The following is a 25,709-nucleotide window of genomic DNA, read 5'->3' on the forward strand; positions in this document are numbered from 1 at the left end:
CACAGCAGTGAGAAGCCCACGTACCGCAAAAAAAAAAATTTAGTAGACAAGTTGGGACTTCCCTGGTGGACCAGTGGGTAAGACTCCACGCTCCCAATGCAGCAGGCCTGGATTTGATCCCTGATCAGGGAACTAGATCCTGTATGCATGCCACAACTAAGAGTCTACCTGCCACAACTAAAGATCCCGCATGCCACAATGAAGCTCCCATGTGCGTCAACGAAGATCCTGACTGCCACAACTAAGACCTGACCCAGCCGAAATAAATAAATTTAAAAAATTTTTTTAAAAATTAGTAGACAAGTTATTATCAATATACAAGCCTCTAAAGCAGCACTACCCAATAGAACTCTCTGCGATGGTGGAATGTTCTTTACCTGAACTATTGAATGTACTTGCCACTAGCCACATGTGGCTACTGAGAACCTGAAATGTGATTAGTGTAACTGAGGAACTGAATTTTAATTAAATTAAATAGTCACATGTGGCTAGCAGCTACCATAGCAGAAGTGTAGATTTTAAATATTACCACAGGACTAAAGAGAAAATTTTGACTTAGACCAGTGTTCAGTCTAGTGCCAAACTTCCAATGGAATTCAAATCCGCATAGTAAGAATTTTATTCATAGATGCTATCCTGGGCTTCCCTGGTGGTGCAGTGGTTAAGAATCCGCCTGCCAATGCAGGGGACACAGGTTCGAGCCCTGGTCCGGGAAGATCCCACGTGCTGCGGAGCAACTAAGCCCGTGCGCCACAACTACTGAGCCTGCACTCTAGAGCCCATGAGCCACAACTCCTGAAGCCCTCGCACCTAGAGCCCGTGCTCGGCAACAAGAGAAGCCACCGCAGTGAGAAGCCCGCGCACCACAACGAAGAGTAGCCCCTGCTCGCCGCAACTAGAGAAAGCCCGCACGCAGCAATGAAGACCCAACTCAGCCAATAATAATAAATGAAAAAAATAAATAAATTCATAGATGCTATCCTAATAGAGTAACCCTTCAGTTTGCTGTATTCAACTCTCTTAAAACCTCCTGTTTCAAATAGCTATATTACTTGATGAAGACAATGTTAAAATTAACAATTAATTAATTATTACTGTGGGTTCTAAACTTAATCTGGAAAATAAACTAGTGAGAATAACCAAAAAATTTTAGAAAAAAGATGGTTAAAAATAGTATATATTCTCATATATGTAAGAATTTAGTATATATGATAAAGATGTTATACTAGGCACCTCTTTAGACACATGTTCAACTCTTTATTCTGAAAACAGTTCATCAATTATAGCCCCTGCTGAAAAGGCAGACCCAGTATCTACATTAATACCACATGACCAAGCCCAAACACACTCCCAAATATAGCAAGACCAGTAAGATTCACTTTCCTAGGAATCTGTATTTGGGTCATTTAGACTGAGTTGATTAAACTACAGGGAACAGACCAGAACATTTCATAGACTTTAAACCTTTCATTTTGAGATGTGATGGTAAGGTCATATAACAGAGAATAAGTATCCAGAAAAAATCTACAAAAACGAGAGAACTCTGCACACAGAGGCAGAAAAGACACACTTGAAGCCCCAAAGAGAAGACAGAAGCTGCCTAAAAACCTCTCAGTTCCAATAGGGCAGCTGTATATCTTGCTTGATGCTTCTGGAGTAGGCTTCTAATTCTTCAAAAGCAAATCACTCCTGATTAAGTCAGGGGTTGAAATATCAGAGAAATAACAAGAGAGAATTTTCCTAAATTGAAAACATCTCTGAATCTTCAATATAATAATTAAACCCACTAAGTAACTAGCATCGTAAATGAAAAAGACTCTCACTTAAACATCCAGTCATAGAGATTAGAAATTATAGAACAGCCATTCAAAAGAATGCAATGTAGTCATTAAAAATGATGTAGAAAAATATCAAATGACATCAAAACACAGTACTGATCTATTATTACAAGGAGAGATAATTGGACATTATTTGCCTCCTGAGTAATGTTAACAGCAAGCATACAGGACTTGTGTTATTCTGAAAAACAAAAAAGAAAAAAACAAGGACAAAATCAAACCTGAATCTAATTCAACCTGTAGACCTAACTACCATTACTAGAAATATGGGGATAGAGGACAATCTTAAACGACACCAGGTGGACAAATTCAAACAAATCCTGAATATGAGGAATCCCACAGAACAAATAACACAGTTTTTTTCAACAAATTAATGGCACCTCTCTTAAAAGAAATGTCATGCACATACCTTGTTTGGATTCTGATATTTAAAAAGCCAACTCTAAAATGACATTTTTTAAGCAATCCAAGAAAATTGTAACCAGGATGGATATTAGACTAAGAATTACTGCTTTTTTCCAGCTATAATAATATTACTTTTTAAATGTCATTGCTATGGGTTTTGTTTGTTTGCTTGTTTTTTTGCGGTACGTGGGCCTCTCACTGCTGCAGCCTCTCCTGTTGTGGAGCACAGGCTCCGGAGCGCAGGCTCAGCGGCCATGGCTCACGGGCCCAGCCGCTCCGCGGCATGTGGGATCCTCCAGGACCAGGGCACGAACCCGTGTCCCCTGCATCAGCAGGTGGACTCTCAACCACTGCACCACAAAGGAAGCCCCATTGCTATGTTTTTTAAAGTGTTTATCTGTTTTAAATATATAAATTGTTTTATGGGTAAATAGATATATGATGTCTGATAGCTGCTTTAAAATATTCTACTCCCTCACCCTTTCCTCCACTGATTCCCCCAAAAAAGAAAAGAAAAAAAACGGCAGGGGGTAAATAAAACAAACAGGGGAGGTAAAATATATTGATAATTGTTAAAGCTGAGTGATGGGCACAAGAAGCTTCATTATTCTGCCCTCTCTCTGCTTCGTATATGAAATTTCCTAAAAAAAAGATTCTAAAAATAAGGAGCATTTACAAATATGTTTCTATAAAACAAATACAACATTGATCCTAAACCAGATCTAGATAAACTTTCTCTCAGTTTATCTAGATTTGGTGTAATATCATTAATGAATATTATCTGGCAGCCCAAGATGGCAGAGTAGAAAGACCCCGAGCTCACCTCCTCTCATAAGCACACCAAAACCACAACTAACTGCAGAACAACCATTGATGAAAATGAAACTAATGAATTATTAAAACAATGAATTCTAAATGTAATAGCAAATAGGACTCTTCTACACATACACAAAACACACAAAACCAAAAAACCAAGAACAAAAGTATAATTCAGTATTAGGACATTTATCAATACACTTTAACATATTAAAAAATAAAATGTGAAAATAAATCTTATTCACCTTTACAGTTTAATATTAATCCTTGATGAAAATGCTGAACAAAATAGGAATAAAATGACTAACAAGAAAAAATATATGATTAATATATAATTAAATCAATAATATAATTTGCCATTTAACATATAATGTATATATAAAAAATATATAACTTATATGTTTTACTATTGTAACTTATATACATATGTAAAAGGTTTCAAAAGCCAGTATCATGCTTACTTACAGAAACTAGAAGCACTCTCATTAAGGTCTCAAATGAGACAAGTATGACCATACTTCCCGGGTGCCTGGGACTATCTGAGTTTATATCTGTTCTTTCAGCATATATGATCATTCAATCTGTTACTATTATTATACTTAACACTTTTTTCCTGAGATATTATAAAAATTGCAAAGAAGGTAAATGATCATTATTTACAGAAGATATGACTGTATACTTGGAAAACCTGAGAAAATGTATTGAAACTATTACAAATAGAAGAATTCATTAATGTGGCTCAGGAAAAAACAACAACAACGACAGTAAATGTGGTTTGGGGGAAACAAAGAGAAACTAATATTCTTTATGTATAAAACTACAACTAATTAGAAAATGTAATAGAAGAAAAATCTCAATTACACAGAAATAAAAGGTAAATTACTAAGAATCAACTTAAAAATCAACTTAAAAATACATTTAAGAAGTTAGTAAGAGGATGCTTAATTAATTAGATACGGGATATCCTTTCACGATCTACATGTATATCAAATCATCATGATGTATACTTTAAATATCTTACAATTTTGTCAATCATATCTCAATAAAGCTGAAAAAAATAAGAAAACTTTAAACATGACTGAAGGAAATAAAGAAAACATCAGAAACAAAGCATGGTCTTAAGTAGATGACTTACTATCATAAAGAAGTCAGTTCTCTTCCAAATAATCTATAAAATATATCAAGGATATTTTGTTAACCATATAGGTTAACTCTAAAGCACATACGTAAAAATAAACAAGCAAGAATAGCCAAGACATCTTAAATAAAAGGGTCATAAAGAGGAACTAGACACATAAAATATTAATGAACTACAATAATCAAAACAGTATAGATCAATGAAAAAGAAAATAGAAAAGTCCAGAAATACAACTAGATACATTAAGGAATTTGGAATGCAAACATTATAAACAAAGTCAAAAGACCAAGAACAAATCAGTTATTTTTTTTAAAAAACGCTGTTCTGGAATTCATAACACAAATAAAGGCCTAATTTAATACTGAAGAACCCTGTAAAACAGTAAAAAAGAAAAGAAAAAAAGACCAACAACCTAATTGACACAGGAGATAACCAGATTATTTGAAAAGATACTCAATCTCCCTCATAACAAGAAAGAGAAGTATACATTAAAAGTATGAGGGCTTCCCTGGTGGCGCAGTGGTTGAGAGTCTGCCTGCTGATGCAGGGGACACGGGCTCGTGCCCCGGTCCAGGAGGATCCCACATGCCGCGGAGCAGCTGGGCCCGTGAGCCATGGCCGCTGAGCCTGCGCGTCCAGAGCCTGTGCTCCGCAGCGGGAGAGGCCACAACAGTGAGAGGCCCGCGTACCGCAAAGAAAAAAAAAAAGTATGAGATGCATTTTTTAACCAATCAGGCAGAAAAATGATCAAAGACTTTGATAACACACTTATTTGCGAGAGACTAGAGACACATATATGTGTTTGATATGAGTATGTACATGTACACCATGTATATAATTTATCTGTATATTATATGTATATCCTTGCTTTTACAATTCTGATAGGATTCACAAGAAACCAATAACAATAGCTGCATCTGGGGCAGGAAACAGAATGGCTGAGAAACTGAGTGTGGGAGACTTTTTAATATAAACCCTTTTGTTCTTCTTGTTTTTTATACCATAGACATTATCACTTTTCAAAGATAGATAAGTAAAATGTAAGTTTTAAAAATTAAAATACCAAATTGCCTTCCTCTGGTATTATAGACATACTAACTCCCTATAATGTTGATAACAATGTATACAGAGGTAGGATATACTGACATCACAATTTTATTCTCAAAAGAGAATGAAGACTCAGTGAACATTACTAGTAGTAGCAACAACAGCAACAACAATCTCACACTAGTTATAACTGCACAAGATAAAATTTTCTCATTGACTGAAAATTGACAGAACCAATTATGTGACAAAACTGTGACTAGCAAAACTTCAAATAGAAATACTAAGTATGTTAGAACAGTGTGGTACTAGCACAAATACAGACAAAAATAATCGAATCAAATAGAAAAGTCAGAAAGAAACTCTCGTACATATAGTCAAATAACTCTCAACCAGGGTGCTAAGACCATTCAGTGGGAAAAGGACAATTTTTTCAACAAATAATGCTGTCAAAAATGGATATTCACATACAAAACAATGAAGTTAGATGCTAACCTTATACTATATATAAAAATTAACTAAAAATGGATCAAAAACTTAAAAATAAGAGCTGAAACTATAAAACTTTACCAAAAGTATAGGCAACAAAAGCAAAAAAAAAGGTAAACTGGATTTCATGAAAATTAAAAACCTTTGTGCATCAAAGACACCACCAAACAGAATGAAAGGCAATCCACAGAATGGGAAAAAATATCTGTAAAATCCAGAAAGGGGTTAATGTCCAGAATATACAAAGAACTCCAACTCAACAACAACAAGAAACAAATAACCCTATTCAAAAAAATAGGCAAAGGGCTTGAATAGACAGTTCTCCAAAGAAGATATACAAATGGACAATAAGCACATGAAAAAATGTTCAACATCCCTATCATTAGGAAATGCAAATCAAAACCGAAAAGACATACCATTTCACATCCATCAGGATGGTTATTATTTAAAAAGAAAAGAAAACAAAATAGAAAATTACAAGTGTCTGGCAAGGATGTGAAGAAACTGGAACCTTCCTACGAATTCCCTGGTGGTCCAGTGGTTAGGGGTCCGTGCTTCCACTGTGGGGAGCATAGGTTCAATCCCTAGTCGGGAAACTAAGATCTCACACACTGCAAGGCACGGACAAAAAAAAAGAAAAAGACACTGGAAACTTCCTACATTGCTGGTGGAAATATGAAATAGCACAGTCACTGTGGAAAACTGGATGGAAATTCCTCAAAAAATTAAACAGAATTACCATGTGATCCAGCAATCACACTTCTGGGTATATATCCATAAGAAGTGAAAGCAGCGACTTGAACAAATAGATATTTGTACACCAACGTTCATACAGCAGCATTATTCACAGTAGCCAAAAGAGGAAAACAACCCAAATACCCACTGAAGTATGACTGGATATTCCATAATGGAATTCCATAAATGGAATATTATTTAATCATAAAAAGGAAAGGAATTGTGACACATGCTACAACATGGATGAACCCTGAAGACATGCTAAGTGAAATAACTCAGACACAAAAGGACAAACATTGTATGATTCCACTTATATGAGGTTCCTAGAGTAGTCAAATTCACAGAGACAGAAAGGAGAATGGTAGTTACCAGCGGCTGAGGCAAGGGGGAATAGGAGTTACTGTTTAATAGTTACAGAGTTTCATAGATCAATGGGACAAGATAGAAAGCCCAGAGATAAACCCACGCACCTATGGTCAACTAATCTATGACAAACGAGGCAAGGATATACAATGGAGAAAAGACAGTCTCTTCAGTAAGTGGTGCTGGGAAAATTGGACAGCTACGTGTAAAAGAATGAAACTATAACACTCCCTAACACCATACACAAAAATAAACTCAAAATGGATTAGAGACCTAAATGTAAGACTGGACACTATAAAACTCTTAGAGGAAAACATAGGAAGAACACTCTTTGACATAAATCACAGCAAGATCTTTTTTGATCCACCTCCTAGAGTAATCGGAATAAAACTCAAAAATAAACAAATGGGACCTAATGAAACTTCAAAGCTTTTGCATAGCAAAGGAAAACATAAACAACACGAAAAGACAACCCTCAGAATGGGAGAAAATATTTGCATACAAATCAATGGACAAAGGATTAATCTCCAAAATATATAAACATTTCATGCAGCTCAATATTAAAAAAACAAACAACCCAATCCAAAAATGGGGAGAACACCTAAATAGACATTTCTACAAAGAAGACATACTGATGGCCAAGAAGCACATGAAAAGCTGCTCAACATCACTATTAGAGAAATGCAAACCAAAACTACAATGAGGTATCACCTCACACCAGTTAGAATGGGCATCATCAGAAAATCTACAAACAACAAATGCTGGAGAGGGTGTGGAGAAAAGGGAACCCTCTTGCACTGTTGGTGGGAATATAAACTGATACAGCCACTATGGAGAACAGTATGGAGGTTCCTTAAAAAACTAAAAGTAGAATTACCATATGATCCAGCAATCCCACTACTGGGCATATACCCAGAGAAAACCATAATTCAAAAAGACACATGCACCCCAATGTTCACTGCAGCACTATTTACAATAGCCAGGTCATGGAAGCAACCTAAATGCCCATCAACAGATGACTGGATAAAGAAGATGTGGTACATATATACAATGGAATATTACTCAGTCATAAAAATGAACACAATTGGGTCATTTGTTGAGACATGGATGGATCTAGACTGCCATACAGAGTGAAGTAAGTCAGAAAGAGAAAAACAAATATCGTATATTAATGCATATATGTGGAACCTAGAAAAATGGTACAGATGAACCGGTTTGCAGGGTAGAAATTGAGACACAGATGTAGAGAACAAATGTATGGACACCAAGGGGGGAAAGCAGCAGGCGGGTGGGGGTGGGGGTGTGATGAATTGGGCGATTGGGATTGACATGTATACACTGATGTGTAAAAAATTGATGACTAATAAGAACCTGCTATATAAAACAAAATAAAATTCAAAAAAAAATAGTTACAGAGTTTCAGTTTGGGAAGATGAAAACATTCTGGTTGCATAGCAATGTGAATAGACAATGCTACTGAACCGAACACAAAAAATGGTTAAAACGGTAAATTTTCTTACATACACTGTATCATATTTTTTTTTAAATGAAGGGAAAGAAAAGCTGAGAAAAATCTGTTAGGAGCAGGTCTGCACTACAAATGTTAAAGCTTTTCAAGCTAAAAGAAAAATTATACAAAATAGAAACGAACCTACATAAAGGAATGAAGGGCACCAGAAGTAACAAATAGGAAGATGAGGGAAGAAATAATTTTCCTGATTTGTAAATTTATGTGAAATAACGAAGGTAGATTCCGGTTTCCATTTTTGAATATAAATACTTGGAAGTCACCACTCCATCCTAACAATTAAAAAGCTGAAAAGACTGAAAAATCAACAACTTTTCCTGGGTTTGTAAGAGAGGGAAGGACAAACCATTGCCTTTAAGATTGGAGAGACAGACAGGTGAATACAGGGAGTAACAGCACACAGGAGCAGAGGCACCAGTGGAAACCAGTGCAGGAACAAGTGCTGGGCTAACAAAACCTGAAATGTAAGTGATGAACTGCTAGAGGCTCAGTATGCATAACTCTCTGAGTTAAAAATTCCAGGGGTGCCCAGTCATGGAGGGCTCCCAAATATTGTGACATTTACGTCCAGGAGCCAGACCAGGTTCCTACAATACACATCAGAGAAATATACCCTTGTGCTCCTAGTAAGGGGAGTTGAATAGGAACCATTTTGAAATACCAGGGCACTTTGTTCTTCTTAACAAAGCCTGCCCTCAGGGGAAACTAGTTAACCAGAGCCTAACCAGCTGGGGTATTATCGGAGTCTAATCTAATACCCAACTCTAGCAGTCTAGCAGTCCCTTCTATATCGGAGAAGAGAAAAAAACAACTCCAGTCCACTCAAGCCATCCTGTCCCACCTAAGGGGGTGAAAAACCTGATAAACTTCTGTGAAGTTCCCAGTCCAGAGGCACAGGCTCACTAAAAGACTAAGACCCAATCATGGGATATAGAACACTTGCCCTCCCTGCCATATCTCACCACCAAATTACTAAAGGCCTGTTTAAAGCAACTTCTTTTACCCAGTATGTCATGTCCAGCTAACAAGAAAAAAATTATAAGGCATACCAAAAGGCAAAAAACACAACCTGAAGAGACTGAGCAAGCATCAAAGCCAGATATGTCAGGGATGTTAGAATTATCATATCAGGAATTTAAAACAACTATGATTAATATGCTAAAGGCTCTACTGGATAAAGCATATAGCACGTAAGAGCAGACAAGCAATGTAAGCTGAGAGACAGAAGTCCTAAGGAAGAATTTTTTTAATGCTAGGAATAAAACACTGTAGCAGAAATGAAAAATGCTTTTGATGGGCTTCTTAGTAGACTGGACATGGCTGACAAAGGACTCTCTGAGCTAGATATATCAATAGAATGCTTGAAAACAAAAAACCTAAGAAAAATCTGAAAAAAACAGAACAGAATATCCAAGGACTGTGGGACAACTACAAAAGTTAAGATATGCATAAAGGGAATACTAGAAGGGAAAAAAAGAAAGGAACAGAAGACATATTTGAAGTAATAATGACCAAGATTTTCCCCAAACTGATGTCAGGCACCAAACCACAGATTCAGGAAGCTCAGAGAACACCAAACAAGATAAATGTCCAAAAAATTACATGTAAACATATCATCTTCAAACTACAGAAAATCAAAGATAAAAAAAAAAAATCCTGAAAGAAACCAGTTACCCACAGAGGAACAAAGATAAGAATTACATCCAACTTCTCCTCGAAAGCATGCAAGCAAGAAGAGAGTGGAGTGAAACATTTAAAGCGTTGACAGAAAGAAAACACCAACCTAAAATTCTGTACCCTGAGAAATTATCCTTCAAAAGTGAAGGAGAAATAAAGACTTTCTCAAACAAAAATTGAGGGAATTTGTTGCCAGTAACTTTCAAGAAATATTAAAAGAAGTTCTTCAAAGAGAGGAAAAATTCTTTATATACATAAAGTAAGAAAGAGCATGGAAAAAGGAATAGTAAATATGAATTTAAAACTTTCATTTTTCTTATTTGACCTAACATATAACAGTTTGTTCAAAATAATAATACCAATAATATCAATAAATAATAGTATACAGTTGACCCTTAAAACAGGTTTGAACTGCACAGTTCCACTTACATAAGTTTTTTTTGGTAAATATATTGGAAATTTTTTTGAAGATTTGCAAGAATTTGAAAAAACTCACAGATGAACCATGGAGCTTAGAAATACAAATAAATAAATAAATAGGAAAAAGGTATGTCATAAATGCATGAAATATACGTAGATGCTAGTCTATCCTTACATAGGCATAAGGTGAGTGATATTTAATATAAAATTAATGTGTTAGTTTTCTTACTATTTTATAACTTTCAAAGAATTACATTACCATATAATAGTCCTCTCTGTTTCATAACTGGAGAAACTGCACATCAGCATATCATCACAGGTAAGTGTTTTTTAAAAAAATGTAACAATGTTTCCAATACCATATTATGAATATGACTGTAATACTTTATACCTTACAATTTTAAATGATTCATTCATTCATGTATAGGTCAGGCTACTGTGAAGCAACTGTATCAATTACACTAAGTTACCATAAAGTAAACATACTGCTGCTTTTTCATTATCAACGTATGAATTTTTATACCTCTAAATAAATATACATTTCTTTTTCACATCATCTTTTCATTTTTGATGTCCAGTGTTAGAAATGCATATAACATTTACAGTGCTTTGTATCATATAAGATAATATTGTTGTAGGTATTGACAGATGCTTCATCATCTTATAGATGATGTAAACTTACAGTATTGATACAGTACTGTAGATATATTTTCTCTTCCTTATGATTTTCTTAATAACATTTTCCTCTCTCTAGCTTACTTTATTGTAAGAATACATATAACATGCAAAATATGCATTAATTGACTTTATGTTATATATTGGTAAGGCTTCTGGTCAACAGTAGGCTACTAGTACTTAAGTTTTGGGGGAGTCAAAAATTATACACAGATTTTTGACTGCTGGGGGGGGTGGTGCCCCTAACCCCTGCATCGTTCAAGAGTCAACTGTATATGCGTGAAATAAATGACAGCAATCATACAAGGGATGGAGTGAGGAATTAAGATTACACTGTTATTTTTATAAGGTACTCACACTACCCATGAAGTGATATAGTGTTATGGGAAAGCACATTTGGATTTGCCATAAATACATATTGCAAAACATAGGGCAACCAGTAAAAAAGGGGAAGGGAGGGAGGGAGGGAAGGAATATGATGGTTATGCTAGAAAGGAGAGAAAATGGAATCAAATAAAATACTTATTTAGTGTCTGTGCCACTGCACAGGGCCAGAGCCCACCTGGGCCAGACCCTGGGCCACTACCTGGGCCAAGCCCCACACGTGCGTCCCACTGGTGCTCCCTGCGGTGGCAGAAGTTCTGCAGGTTGCATTGAACTTGGGACCTCTGCAAAGAAGACCGTCTGGGTTTTTTTCGTTCCGAGATTGCAGCCTCCAGCCACGCACGAGTGCTGGATATGTACCAGGCAATGCTGAGGGAGAGCAAGCACTTCAGTGCCGACAACTACAGAACTTACACCATCAGGAGGATAAGAGATGTCTTCAGAGAAAATAAGAATGTAAAGGATCCTGTAAAAATTCAAGCCCTAATGAATAAAGCCAAAAGAGACCCTGGGATAATCCATAGACAGGTCCACATTGGCCAACTATATTTGACTGACAAGCTTGTCAGTTAGAATCAAGAGAAGCCCAGGACCTAGGGAGCTGGGACCAGCCACCACCGGCAGCCATGGACCACCTTCAGCATCCATTCTGCTTTGCATGGGGGCTCCCAGCAGACCATGAGTGGCCTTTGCATCAGCTTTAAATAGGCTCTTGCTGTATCTGCCCTAAGAACTGACAAACTGAATGAGGTTTCCATTCTTCTGCAGCCTTAGTGACAAAGGATGGCTGTCTCTCCTTGGTTCAAGTGTTAGAATGAAGAGCTGGAGCTCCTCAAAAGACTGTTGTGTATTATTGTGTCTCCTCCACCCCACCCCTCTTTTGTAGCTCCTCAGCACTTGTATAGAGCATTTCCAGATTTTGTTTGTTGGTCCTTGACAATAAACTACAAAATGCATAAAAATAGTGGGAAACAAAAAGAGGAACACAGAACAAAAGCAAAAAATAGAAAACAGTCATAAATATGGTAAATATTAATCCAACCTTATAAATAATCACTTTGAACATCAATGGTCTAAATACACCAATTAAAAGACAAATTGTCAGAGAAGATCATAAAACAAGACCCAAATATTTGATGTCTAAAAGAAACCCACTTTAGAGATGAAAAAACTTATATATTAAAAGTAAATGAAGGGAGAAAAATATACCATGCTAACACTAATCAGAAGAAAGCAGAGTACCTACATTAATTCCAGACACAGAAGACCTCAAAGAAAGGAAAGTTATCAGAGATTAAAAAAAAAAAAGGGCATTACATAATGATAAAGGGGCCAATTCTCCAAGAAAAAAAAACCAATCCTTAACATGTATGTGCCTAACAACAGTGTGTCAAACTATATGGAGCAAAAATTAATAGAACTGCAAGAGAAATAGATAAATCCACTATCATAGGTGGAGTTGCTATCAGAAATGGACAAACCTAGCAAGCAGAAAATCACTAAGGACATAGCTGAACTCAACAATATCACCAATCAACTGGATATAACTGACATAACTGAAGTAGTCTATAGACTACTTCATAGTCTATAGACTACTTCATACAACAGTGGTAGAATACACATTCTTCCCAACTTCACGTGGACCATCTACCAAGATAGACCACATTCTGGAGATAAAACATACTTTAACAAGTTTAAAAAAATAAAAATCATAACAATGTCTGCACTCAGACCACAATCGAATTAAATTAGAAATCAGTAACAGAAAGATAACTAGAATATCCCAAAATATGTGAGGATTAAACAACACATGGCTAAATAACACATGGATCAATGAAAAAATCCCAAGAGAAATTTAAAAATAGTTTGTGCTTAATGAAAATAAAAACACACCTTATCAAAATACATGGTAGGCAGTGAAAGTAGTATTGTGAGAAGAATTTATAGCACTGAAAGCATATATTAGAAAAGAAGAAAGATCTAAAGTCAATAATCTAAGCTGCTACCTTAGAAAACTAGAAAAAGAGCAAACTAAATCCAAATTAAGCAGAAGAAAAGAATAATAATTAGAGCTTAAATCAGTGAAATTGAAACCAGAAACTCAATGGAGAAAAATCAATGAAACCAAAAACCTGCTTCTTTGAAAAAAAATCAATAAAATCAGTAAGTCTCTAGCCAGGCTCACTAAGAAAAAAAGAGAGAAGACAAAAATTACTAATACCAGAAATGAAAGAGCAACATCACTACAGAGCCTATGGATGCTAAGGATAATTAAAAAAACATACTATGAACAACTCTATGCCCACAAATTTGATAATCTAATGAAACAGACCAATTCCTTGAAAGATACAATTTGCCAAATCTGACACAAGAAGAAATGGACAATATGAATAGGCCTAGATGTATTAAACAATTAAATCAATAATTAGTAACCTTCCAAAAAGAGAGCACCACATCCAGACAGGTTCACTTGTGAATTCTACCAAACATTTAAGGAAGAAACTATACCAGTTCTCTACAATCTTTTTCAGAAGATAGATGCAGAGGGAATGCTGCCAACTCATTCTATTAGGCCAGCATTATCCTAATACCAAAACCAGGCAAAGACATTAAAAGAAAGCTACACACCAATATCTCTCATGGACACAAATGCAAAAATCCTCAACCAAATAATAGCAAGATAATATTAACAAAATTAATCCAACAGTGTGTAAAAAGAATTATAAACCATGACCCAAGTGTGATCTATCCCAGCTATGCAGGTTGGTTCAACATTTGAAAATCAATTAATATAATCCATCACACACTGGTGGGCTACGAAAGAAAAATCACATGATCATATCAATAGCTGCAAAAAAGGATTTGACAAAATCCACACATACATGATAAAAACCCTCAGTATACTAGGAAGAGAGGAGCACTTCCTCAAGTTGAGAAAGAACATCTACAAAAAAAACCCTAAAGCTAACATCATACTTAATAGTGAGAAACTTAAAAGATTTCTGAGATCAGGTACAAGGCAATGACATTCCCTCTCACCATTTCTTTTCAACTGTATGTCTTTCCTTATGTTATAAGACAAGAAAAGAAAATATAGGTATACAAATTGAGAGGGCTTCCCTAGTGGCTCAGTGGATAAGAATCCTCCTGCGAATGCATGGGACATGGGTTCAAGCCCTGGTCCAGGAAGATCCCACATGTTGCAGAGCAACTAAGCCAATGCTCCACAACTACTGAGCCTGTGCTCTATAGCCCGCAAGCCACAACTACTGAGCCCATGTGCCACAACTACTGAAGCCCATGTGCCACAACTACTGAAGCCCATGTGCTTAGAGCCTGTGCAACAAGAGAAGCCACCACAGGGAGAAGCCCACGCACTGCAACAAAGAGCAGCCCCCGCTCACCATGACTAGAGAAAGCCTGCACGCAGCAACAAAGACCCAACGAGCCAAAAATAAATAAATAAATTTATTTATTTAAAAAAAAAAATTGAGAAGGAAGATATAAAACTGTCTCTGTTTGCCAATCGTCTATGTAGAAAATTTGGAAGTATCAATAAAAAACCTCCTGAAACTAATAAGTGATTATATCAAGGTTCGAGGATACAAGGTTCATTTATAAAGGTCAATTACTTTGCTATATACTAACAATGAACAAGTGGATTTTGGAATTAAAAACACAATACCAATTACATTAGCACCCCCGAAAATGAAATACCTAGGTCTAAATCTGACAAAATATGTACAAGATCTATAGGAGGGAAACTACAAAATTCTGATGAACAAAATCAAAGAAAAACAAAATAAATGCAGAAACATTCCATGTTCATGGACAGGAAGACTCAGTATCATTAAGGTGTCAGTTCTTCCCAACTTCATCTATAGATTAAATTCAATCTCAATCAAGATCCCAGTAAGTAATTTTGTGAATACTGACAAACTAATTCTAAACTGTATATGAAAAGGTAAAAGATCCAAAATAGCCAACACAATACTGAAGGAGAAGAACAAAATTGGAGGACTATGCCATCCAACTTCAACACTTATTATAATCAAGACAGTATGACAGGCAAAAGAACTGACAAATACACTGATGGAACAGAATAGAGAGTCCAGAAATAAGCCAACATAAATATAGTTAACTGAACTTTGATAAAAGAGCAAAGGCAAAACACTGGAGCAAAGACAGCGTCTTCAACAAATGGCACTGGAACCACTAGACATCCACATGCAAAAAGAATGAACCTAGATCCACATCTCACAACCTACACATAAATAAACTCAAAGTGAACCCAGACCTAAATGTAAAACACTAAAGTATGAAACTCCTAGAAAAGAACAAAGGCAAAAACCTAGATGACCTTGGGTATGGTGCTGACTTTTTAGATATAACACCACAGGTACCATCTGTGAAAGAAATAATTAAATCTAGATTTCATTAAAATTAAAAACTTCTGCTCTGTGAAAGACAAGGTCAAGAGAATGAGAAGGCAAACCTCAGCCTGGGAAAAGAATACTTGCAAAAGACACATCTGATAAAGGAATTAACCAAAATATACAAAAAAGCACTCTTAAAACTCAACAAGAAGAAAACAAACAACCCAATTTAAAAATGGGCCAAAGACCTTAGACACCTCACCAAAGAAGACAAAAATGTAGCAAATAGGGGCTTCCCTGGTGGTGCAGTGGTTAAGAATCTGCCTGCCAATGCAGGGGACACAGGTTTGAGCCCTGGTCTGGGAAGATCCCACATGCCACGGAGCAACTAAGCCTGTGTGCCACAACTACTGAGCCTGTGCTCTAGAACCCACGAGCCACAACTACTGAGCCCGCGTGCCTAGAGCCCGTGCTCCACAACAAGAGAAGCCACCGCAATGAGAAGCCTTCTCACCGCAACAAAGAGTAGCGCCTGCTCACTGTAACTAGAGAAAGCCTGTGCACAGCAACAAGGACCCAATGCAGTCCAAAATATTAAATAATTGATTAATTATTTTTAAATGTAGCAAATAAGCATATGAAAAGATGCTCAACATCATATGTCATTAGACTAATGCATGTTAAACGAGATACTACCACACACTTATTAGAATGGCTAAAATCAGGAAAAATGACAACAGCAAATGCTGACAAGAATGTGGAGATCTGGAACAAAAGGAATTCATTCATTGCCAGTGGAATGCAAAGTAGTACAGACACTTCGAAAGAAAGTTTGGCAGTCTTACAAAACTAAACCTACTCTTACCATATGATCAAGCAGTCATGCTCCTTAGTATTTACCCATAGGAGGTGAAAACATATGCCCACACAAAACCTGCACACAAATGATGAGAGCAGATCTATTCATAACTGCCAAAACTTGGAAGCAATCACTGTGTCCTTCAGTAGGTGAATGGATAAATAAACTGTGGTACATCCAGACAATGGAATAGTACTTAGCACTAAAAGTAAATGAGCTATTAAGCCATAAAAAGACAAGGAGGAATCTTAAATATTACTACATACTGAAGGGCTGTAGTCTGAAGGGCTACATATTGTATGATTCCAACTATATATGCCATTCTGGAAAAGGCAAAACTATGGAGAGAGTAATAAGATCAGCGATTGACAGTGGTTTGCAGGGAGAGAGGGAAGGGATGAATAGGCAGAACACAAAGGATTTTTCGGGCAGTGAAAATACTCTGTACGATATAATGGTAGATACATGTTATTATACATTTGCCCAAACCCATTCAATGTACAGCACCCAGAGTGAATGGTAATGTAAACTATGGACATTGGGTGATTATGACCTCTCAATGTAGGTTCATCAGTCGTAAGAAATGTATCATTCTGGTGGGGGATGTTGATAATGAGGTGGCTGGGGAAGGGCATATATGGAAAATCTGTGTACCCTTCCTTCAATTTTACAGTGATCCTTAAACTGCTTTATAGAGTCTCAATTAAAAATTCGTAATTGGGCTTCCCTGGTGGCGTAGTGGTTGAGAGTCTGCCTGCCAATGCAGGGGACACGGGTTTGTGCCCTGGTCCGGGAAGATCCCACATGCTGCGGAGCAGCTGGGCCCATGAGCCACGGCCGCTGAGCCTGTGTGTCCGGAGCCTGTACTCCGCAACGGGAGAGGCCACAACAGTGAGAGGCCCGTGTACCGCAAAAAAAAAAAAAAAAAAAAAATTCGTAATTAAAAAAATAACTGATGATTTAAGAGAAAAAATAATAAAAAAATACTCTATGGTTCACAATACATACAAAAGTATATAACAAAAATTACCAGGGCAAAGTCAATATGGCAGAGTAAGAGGACACAGAGTTTGCATCTCCGCACAACTAGGGCACCTACCAGGCACTGGTGGGGGACCATGGACACCTAAGGGGACAGGAAGAACCCCCGAGCAACTGAGTAGGACAAGGGGAGAGGAGAACTGGAGGTGGGATGGGACTGGCACCCCTGAGGGGTGACTGCAGGAGGGGACGGGTTCCCACGCTCAGGAGGGGCCCACTCACAATGAGGGGATCAGTGGGGACAGGGAGAGACCCTCAGGGGATTAGAGGACTGGAAGAGAATAGGCAAGCATTTCCCCCACCCACTCGAGCCCCCAGGAGCCTACTAAGGTCCCAGACTTGATCCTCTGCCCTCTTGAGGCCCCGTCCAGCCACACTGGGCCTAAGTCCTGTCTCCGCACCCCCACCCAGGGCCTTATCTGAGGCTAGACCCTGCCCCACCTAGACTCCATCCACCACAGCCAAGGGCTTTACAGGCATTTTTTTCTTTTTCCATTTCTTTTTCTTTTTCTTTTTGTGGTTGTGGTTCTGTTTTACCTTGTTGTTGTTGTTGTTTCACTTATACTTTCATTTTTTCTAATAATTTTTTTATTTTTCTAATTTTATTTTATCTTTTATTCTTTGTTATTTTTCTGCTCCTTTTGGTTTGTTCCCCCCTCTTTTCTTTTTGCTGTTGTGGTTCTGTTTAACCCTGTTGTTTTTGTTTCACTTATATTTTTATTTTTTCTAATATATTTTCTATTTCTCTAATATTATTTTATTTTTTATTCTTTGTTATTGCACTGCTTTTTTTTTTCTTTTGTCACGATGTGGCTGGCGGGATCTTGGTTCCCAGGTAAGAGGTGAGGTCTCAGTTCCTGTGGTGGGAGTGCCAAGTCCAAACTGCTGGACTAAAAGAGAACCTCAGACCTCAGGGAATATTCATCAGAGTGAGGTCTCCTGGAGATCCTCATCTCGGCACAAAGACCCGGCTCTACCCAACAGTCTAAAAATTCCAGTGCTGGATGCCTCAGGTCAAACAATCAGTAAGACAGGAACACAGGCCCACTCATCAAAAAAAACAGAGAACAAAAGAATACGTTACAGACGAAGGGGCCAGGTAAAAACCCACAGGACCAAATAAATGAAAGGAAATAGGCAACCTACCTGAAAAAGAATTCAGAGTAATGTTAGTAAAAATGATCCAAAATCTCAGAAACAGAATGGAGGCAAGGACGGAGAAAATACAAGAAATGTTTAACAAAGACCTATAAGAACTAAAGAACAAAGAGTGATGAACACCACAATAACTAAAATGAATAATACACTACAAGAAATCAATAGCAGAAAAACTGAGGCTGAAGAACGAATAAGTGAGCTGGAAGATAGAATGGTGGAAATAACTGCCAAGGAGCAAAATAAAGAAAAAAGAATGAAAAGAATAGAGGACAGTTTCAGAGATCTCTGGGACAACATTAAACGCACCAACATTTGAATCACAGGGGTCCCGGAAGAAGAAGAAGAAAAAGAAAAAGGGTCTGAGAAAATATATGAAGAGATTATGGTTGAAAACTTCCCTAACATGGGAAAGGAAACAGCCAACCAAGTCCAGGAAGTGCAGAGAGTCCCTATGGGATAAACCCAACAAGAAACATACCAAGACACATAATTTACAAATGAACAAAATTTAAACAGAAATTTAAAAAAGTATCAAAAGCAGCAAGGGAAAAGCAACAAATAACATACAAGGGAATCCCCATAAGGTTATCAGCTGATTTTTCAGCAGAAACTCTGCAGGCCAGAAGGAACTGGCAGGACATATTTAAAGTGATGAAAGGGAAACGCCTACAACCAAGATTACTCTACCCAGCAAGGATCTCATTCAGATTCAACAGAGAAATCAAAACCTTCACAAACAAGCAAAAGCTAAGAGAATTCAGCACTCCCAAACCAGCTTTACAACAAATGCTAAAGGAACTTCTCTAGGAGGGAAACACAAGAGAGGAAAAAGACCCACAAAAACAAACCCAAAACAATTAAGAAAATGGTAATAGGAACATACATATCGATAATTACCTTGAAAGTAAATGGATTAAATGTCCAACCAAAAGACACAGACTGGCTGAAAGGATACAAAAACAAGACTCATATATATGCTGTCTTACAAGAGACCCACTTCAGACCTAGGGATACATAAAGACAAAAAGTGAGGGGATGTAAAAAGATATTCCAAGCAAATGGAAATCACAAGAAAGCTAGAGTAGCAATATTCATATCAGATAAAATAGACTTTAAAATAAAGACTGTTAAAAGAGATAAGGAAAGGCACTACATAATGATCAATCCAAGAAGAAAATATAACAATTATAAATATTTATGCACCCAACATAGAAGCATCTCAATACATAAGGCAAATGCTAACAGGGAAATCTACATTTTCCCATAAAAGGGGATATTGACAATAACACAATAACAGTGAGGGACTTTAACACTCCACTTACACCAATGGACAAGTCATCCAGACAGAAAATAAATAAGGAAACACAAGCTTTAAATGACACAACAGTCCAGATAGATTTAATTGATATTTATAGGACATTCCACCCAAAAGCAGAATACACTTCCTTCTCAAGTGCCCACAGAACATTCTCCAGATAGATCACATCTTGGGTCACAGATCAAGCCTTGGAAATTTTAAGAAAACTGACATCGTATCAAGCATCTTTTCTGACCACAACGCTATGAGATTAGAAATCAATCACAGGAAAAAACTGGAAAAAACACAAACACATGGAGGCTAAACAGTGCGCTGCTAAATAACCAAGAGATCACTGAAGAAATCGAAAGGAAATAAATAATACCTAGAAACAAATGACAACAAAAACATGAAGACCCAAAACCTATGGGATGCAGCAAAAGCAGTTCTAAGAGGAAAGTTTATAGCAATTCAATCTCACCTCAAGAAACAAGAAAAATCTCAAATAAACAATCTAACCTTACACCTAAAGCAACTACAGAAAGAAGAACAAAAAAAACCCAAAGTTAGTAGAAGGAAAGAAACCATAAAGATCAGAGCAGAAATAAATGAAATAGAAATGAAGAAAACAATAGCAAAGGTACATAAAATTAAAAGTTGACTCTTTGAGAAAATAAACAAAATTGATAAACTTTTAGCCAGACTCATCAAGAAAAAAAGGGAGACGTCTCAATCAATAAAATTGGAAATGAAAAAGGAGAAATTACAACTGACACTGCAGAAATACAAAGGATTATAAGAGACTACTACAAGCAACTATATGACAATGAAATGGACAACCTGGAAGAAATGGACAAATTCTTGGAAAGGTACAACCTTCCAAGACTGCACCAGGAAGAATTAGAAAATATAAACAGACAAATCACAAATAATGAAATTGAAACTGTAATTAAAAATCTTCCAACAAACAAAAGTCCAGGACCAGATGGCTTCACAGGTGAATTCTATCAAACATTTAGAGAAGACCTAACACCTATCCTTCTCAAACTCTTCCAAAAAATAGCAGAGGGCAGAACACTCTCAAACTCGTTCTACGAGGCCACCATCACCCTGACACCAAAACCAGACAAAGATATCACAAAAAAAGAAAACTACACAGCAATATCACTGATGAACACAGACATAAAAATGCTCAACAAAACACTAGCAAACTGAATCCAACAACGTATTAAAAGGATCATAACATAACACCATGATCAACTGGGGTTTATCCCAGGAATGCAAGGATTCTTCAATAAATGCAAATCAATCAATGTGATACACCATATTAACAAATTGAAGAAAAAAAACTATATATCTCAATAGATGCAGAAAAAGCTTTTGACAAAATCAACGCCCATTTATGATAAAAACTCTCCAGAAAGTGGGCACAGAGGGAACCTACCTCAACATAATAAAGCCCATATTCGAAAAACCCACAGCAAACATCATTCTCAATGGTGAAAAACTGAAAGCATTTTCTCTAAGATCAGGAACAAGACAAGGACTTCCACTGTCGCCACTATTATTCAACAGTTTTGGAAGTCCTAGCCATGGTAATCAGAGAAGAAAAAGAAATAAAAGGAATCCAAATTGGAAAAGAAGAAGTAAAACTGTCACTGTTTGCAGATGATACGATACTATACATAGAAAATCCTCAAGATGCCACTACTGGAGCTAATCAATGAATTTAGTAAAGTTGAGGGATACCAAGTTAATGCACAGAAATCTCTTGCATTCCTATACACTAACAACAAAAGATCAAAAAGAGAAATTAAGGAAACAATCCTATTTACGATTGCAACAAAAAGAATAAAATACCTAGGAATAAACCTACCTAAGGAGGCAAAAGACCTGTTCTCAGAAAATTATAAGACACTGATGAAAGAAATCAAAGATGACAAAAACATATGGAAAGATACACATGTTCTTGGATTGGAAGAATCAATATTGTGAAATTGACTGTACTACCCAAAGCAATCGACAGATTCAATGCAATCTCTATCAAATTACCAGTGGCATTTTTCACAGAATTAGAACAAAAAATTTTATAATTTGTATGGAAACACAAAAGACTCCGAATAGCCAAAGCGAATCTTGTGAAAGAAAATGGAGTTGGAGCAATCAGGCTACCCAACTTCAGATTATACTACAAAGCTACAGTAATCAAGACAGTATGGTACTGGCACAAAAACAGAAATATAGATCAATGGTACAAGATAGAAAGTCCAGAGATAAACCCACGCACCTATGGTAACCTAATCTATGACAAAGGAGGCAAGAATATACAATGGAGAAAAGACACCCTCTTCAATAAGGGGTGCTGGGAAAACTGGACAGCTACATGTAAAAGAATGAAATTAGAACATTACCTAACACCATACACAAAAATAAACTCAAAATGGATTAAAGACCTAAATGTAAGATTGGACACTATAAAACTCTTAGCGGGAAACAGAGGAAGAACACCCTATGACATAAATCACAGCAAGATCTTTTTTTTTTTGCGGTACGTGGGCCTCTCACTGTTGTGGTCTCTCCCGTTGCAGAGCACAGGCTCCGGACGCGCAGGCTCAGCGGCCATGGCTCACGGGCCCAGCCACTCTGCAGCATGTGGGATCTTCCCAGACCGGGTCATGAACCCATGTCCCCTGCATCGGCAGGCAGACTCTCAACCACTGCGCCACCAGGGAAGCCCCGCAAGATCTTTTTTGACCCACTTCCTATAGTAATGAAAATAAAATCAAAAATAAGCAAATGAGGGCTTCCCCAGTGGCACAGTGGTTGAGAGTCCGCCTGCTGATGCAGGGGACACGGGTTCGTGCCCTGGTCCGGGAGGATCCCACATGCCGCGGAGCGGCTGGGCCTGTGGGCCATGGCCGCTGGGCCTGCGTGTCCGGAGCCTGTGCTCTGCAACGGGAAAGGCCACAACAGCGAGAGGCCTATGTATTGGGGGGGAAAAAAAAAAAGCAAATGAAACCTATGAAACTTAAAAGCTTTTGCACAGCAAAGGAAACCATAAACAAGATGAAAAGACAACCCTCAGAATGGGAGAAAATATTTGCAAATGAAGCAACGGACAAAGGATTAATGTCCAAAATATACCAGCAGCTCATGCAGCTCAATATCAAAAAAACAAACAACCCAATCAAAAAATAGGCAGAATACCTAAATAGACATTTCTACAAAGAAAACATACTAATGGCCAAAAGGCACATGAAAAAGATGCTCAACACCACTATTTATTAGAAAAATGCAAACCAAAACTACAATGAGGTATCACCTCACACTGGTCAGAATGGCCATTATCAAATAATCTACAAACAATAAATGCTGGAGAGGGTGTGGAGAAAAGGGAACCCTCTATCACTGTTGATGGGAATGTAAATTGATATAGCCACTGTGGAGAACAGTACGGACGTTCATTGAAAAACTAAAAACAGAACTACCATATGACCCAGCAATCCCACTACTGGGCATATACCCTGAGAAAACCATAATTCAAAAAGTCATATGTACCTCAATGTTCATTGCAGCACTATTTACAATAGCCAGGACGTGGAAACAATCTAAATATCCATTGACAAATGAATGGATAAAGAAGACATGGTACATATACATAATATATATTACTCAGCCATAAGAAGAAATGAAATTGGGTCATTTGTAGAGATGTGGATGGACCTAGAGTCTGTCATACAGAGTGAAGTAAGTCAGAAAGAGAAAAACAAATACCATATATTAACACATATATATGGAATCTAGAAAAATGGTACAGATGAACCTATCTCCAGGGCAAGAGTAGAGACGCTGGCGTAGAGTACAAACGCGTGGACACAGGGTGGGAAGGGGAGGGTGGGATGAATTGGGAGATTAGGTTTGACATAAATACAGTATTTTACTAAATGTGTAAAATAAATAGCTAGTGGGAACCTGCTATATAGCACAGGGAACTCAGTTCGGTGCTCTGTGATGACCTAGATTCGTGGGGAGGGGGGTCCAAGCGGGAGGGGATATATGTAAACATATTGCTGATTCACTTCAATGTACAGCAGAAACTAACACAACATTGTAAACCAATTACAGTCCAATAAAAAATAATTACATATGAGAAAGTGGAAATGAAAGTACAGTGGGAGAAAGTTTTTATACACTGTATGTCAGCAGTTCCCAACCTGTTTGGCACTAGGGACCAGTTTCGTAGAAGACAATTTTTCCACGGATTGAGGGGGATGGTTCAGGCGGTAATGCGAGCAATGGTTCAGGCGGTAATGCAAGCAATGAGAGGGATGATTCAGGTGGTAATGCGAGTGATGGGGAGTGGCAGATGAAGCTTCGTTCACTTGCTCACCACTCACCTCCTGCTGTGCAGCCCGGTTCCTAACAGGCTGTGGGGGTTGGGGACCCCTGCTGTATGTGAAGTAAAATATTTGAAAGTACGTGATAAATTTAAGACAGAAATTGTAAATCTCAGAGAAACCCCAAAACAAATAAGCTAAGAGTTATACTAAGAAGAAAATGGTGGAGAAAAGATGTAATCCTAAAACATGTTCAATTGATCCTAAAGAAGGCCAAAAAAAATTTTAAGGCAAATAAGGAACAACTGAGACACACTGAAAATATACAGCAACCATACTGATTATTATATTACACGTATAGGGTGTAAATACTCCAATTAAAAGGCAGGGTTTGTCAGAGTGGATAAAAAAGGAAGATTAGGGGCTTCCCTGGTGGCGCAGTGGTTGAGAGTCCGCCTGCCAATGCAGGGGACACAGGTTCGTGCCCCGGTCTGGGAGGATCCCACATGCCGCGGAGTGGCTGGGCCTGTGAGCCATGGCTGCTGAGCCTGCGCGTCCGGAGTCTGTGCTCTGCAGCGGGAGAGGCCACAGCAGTGAGAGGCCCGCATAACGCAAAAAAAAAAAAAAGAGGAAGATTGAACGATGTACAAGAAACCCGTTTTAAATGTAAAGACACAGATAAGTTAAAAGGATGAAAAAAGATACACTACTCAAACACTAATCGTAAGAAAGCTAGACTGATTTGATTAATTAGGCAAAATAGATTTCAGAACAAAGACATTTCCTAATGACAGATGGGTTAATTCATCAAGAAGACATAATCTTAAATGTTTATACAATTAATATCAGAGCTTAAATTCCAGGAAGCGGAAATTCATAGAACTGAAAGAAACAAATCCACAATTATAGGGCCTTTAGCACTCTTCTCTACTTTACAAGTAGACCAAAAAAATCAGTAAGGTTATAGAAGACATGAACAACATAATCAGCCAACTTGAGCCAACTGACATTTATAGACTACTACACCAAATAACAGAGTAGTAGTCTATAAATGAATACACATTTTTCCTAAGAATTCAGAGCTTTCACTGATTATTAAATTGAAAGGAATTGGAATCATATAAAATAT

General features: G+C 37.4%; 2 protein-coding genes across 2 annotated transcripts in view; one reads left to right on the forward strand and one right to left on the reverse strand.

Moving 5' to 3' along the window:
* Positions 1–25,709, reverse strand: part of BRIP1 (BRCA1 interacting DNA helicase 1) — a gene marked incomplete at its 5' end in the record, with an annotated part of 197,017 nt that overhangs the window by 139,443 nt on the left and 31,865 nt on the right.
* Positions 11,867–12,085, forward strand: LOC309837731 (LYR motif-containing protein 4-like; the record flags this gene model as incomplete). The annotated part of the gene is made up of 1 exon (XM_082678492.1): positions 11,867–12,085. The coding sequence occupies one exon, from the start codon at positions 11,867–11,869 to the stop codon at positions 12,083–12,085; it is 219 nt and encodes a 72-aa protein (XP_082534618.1).

Source organism: Grampus griseus, assembly GCF_964374135.1.
Source record: "Grampus griseus genome assembly, chromosome: 20".
NCBI lineage: Eukaryota > Metazoa > Chordata > Mammalia > Artiodactyla > Delphinidae > Grampus > Grampus griseus.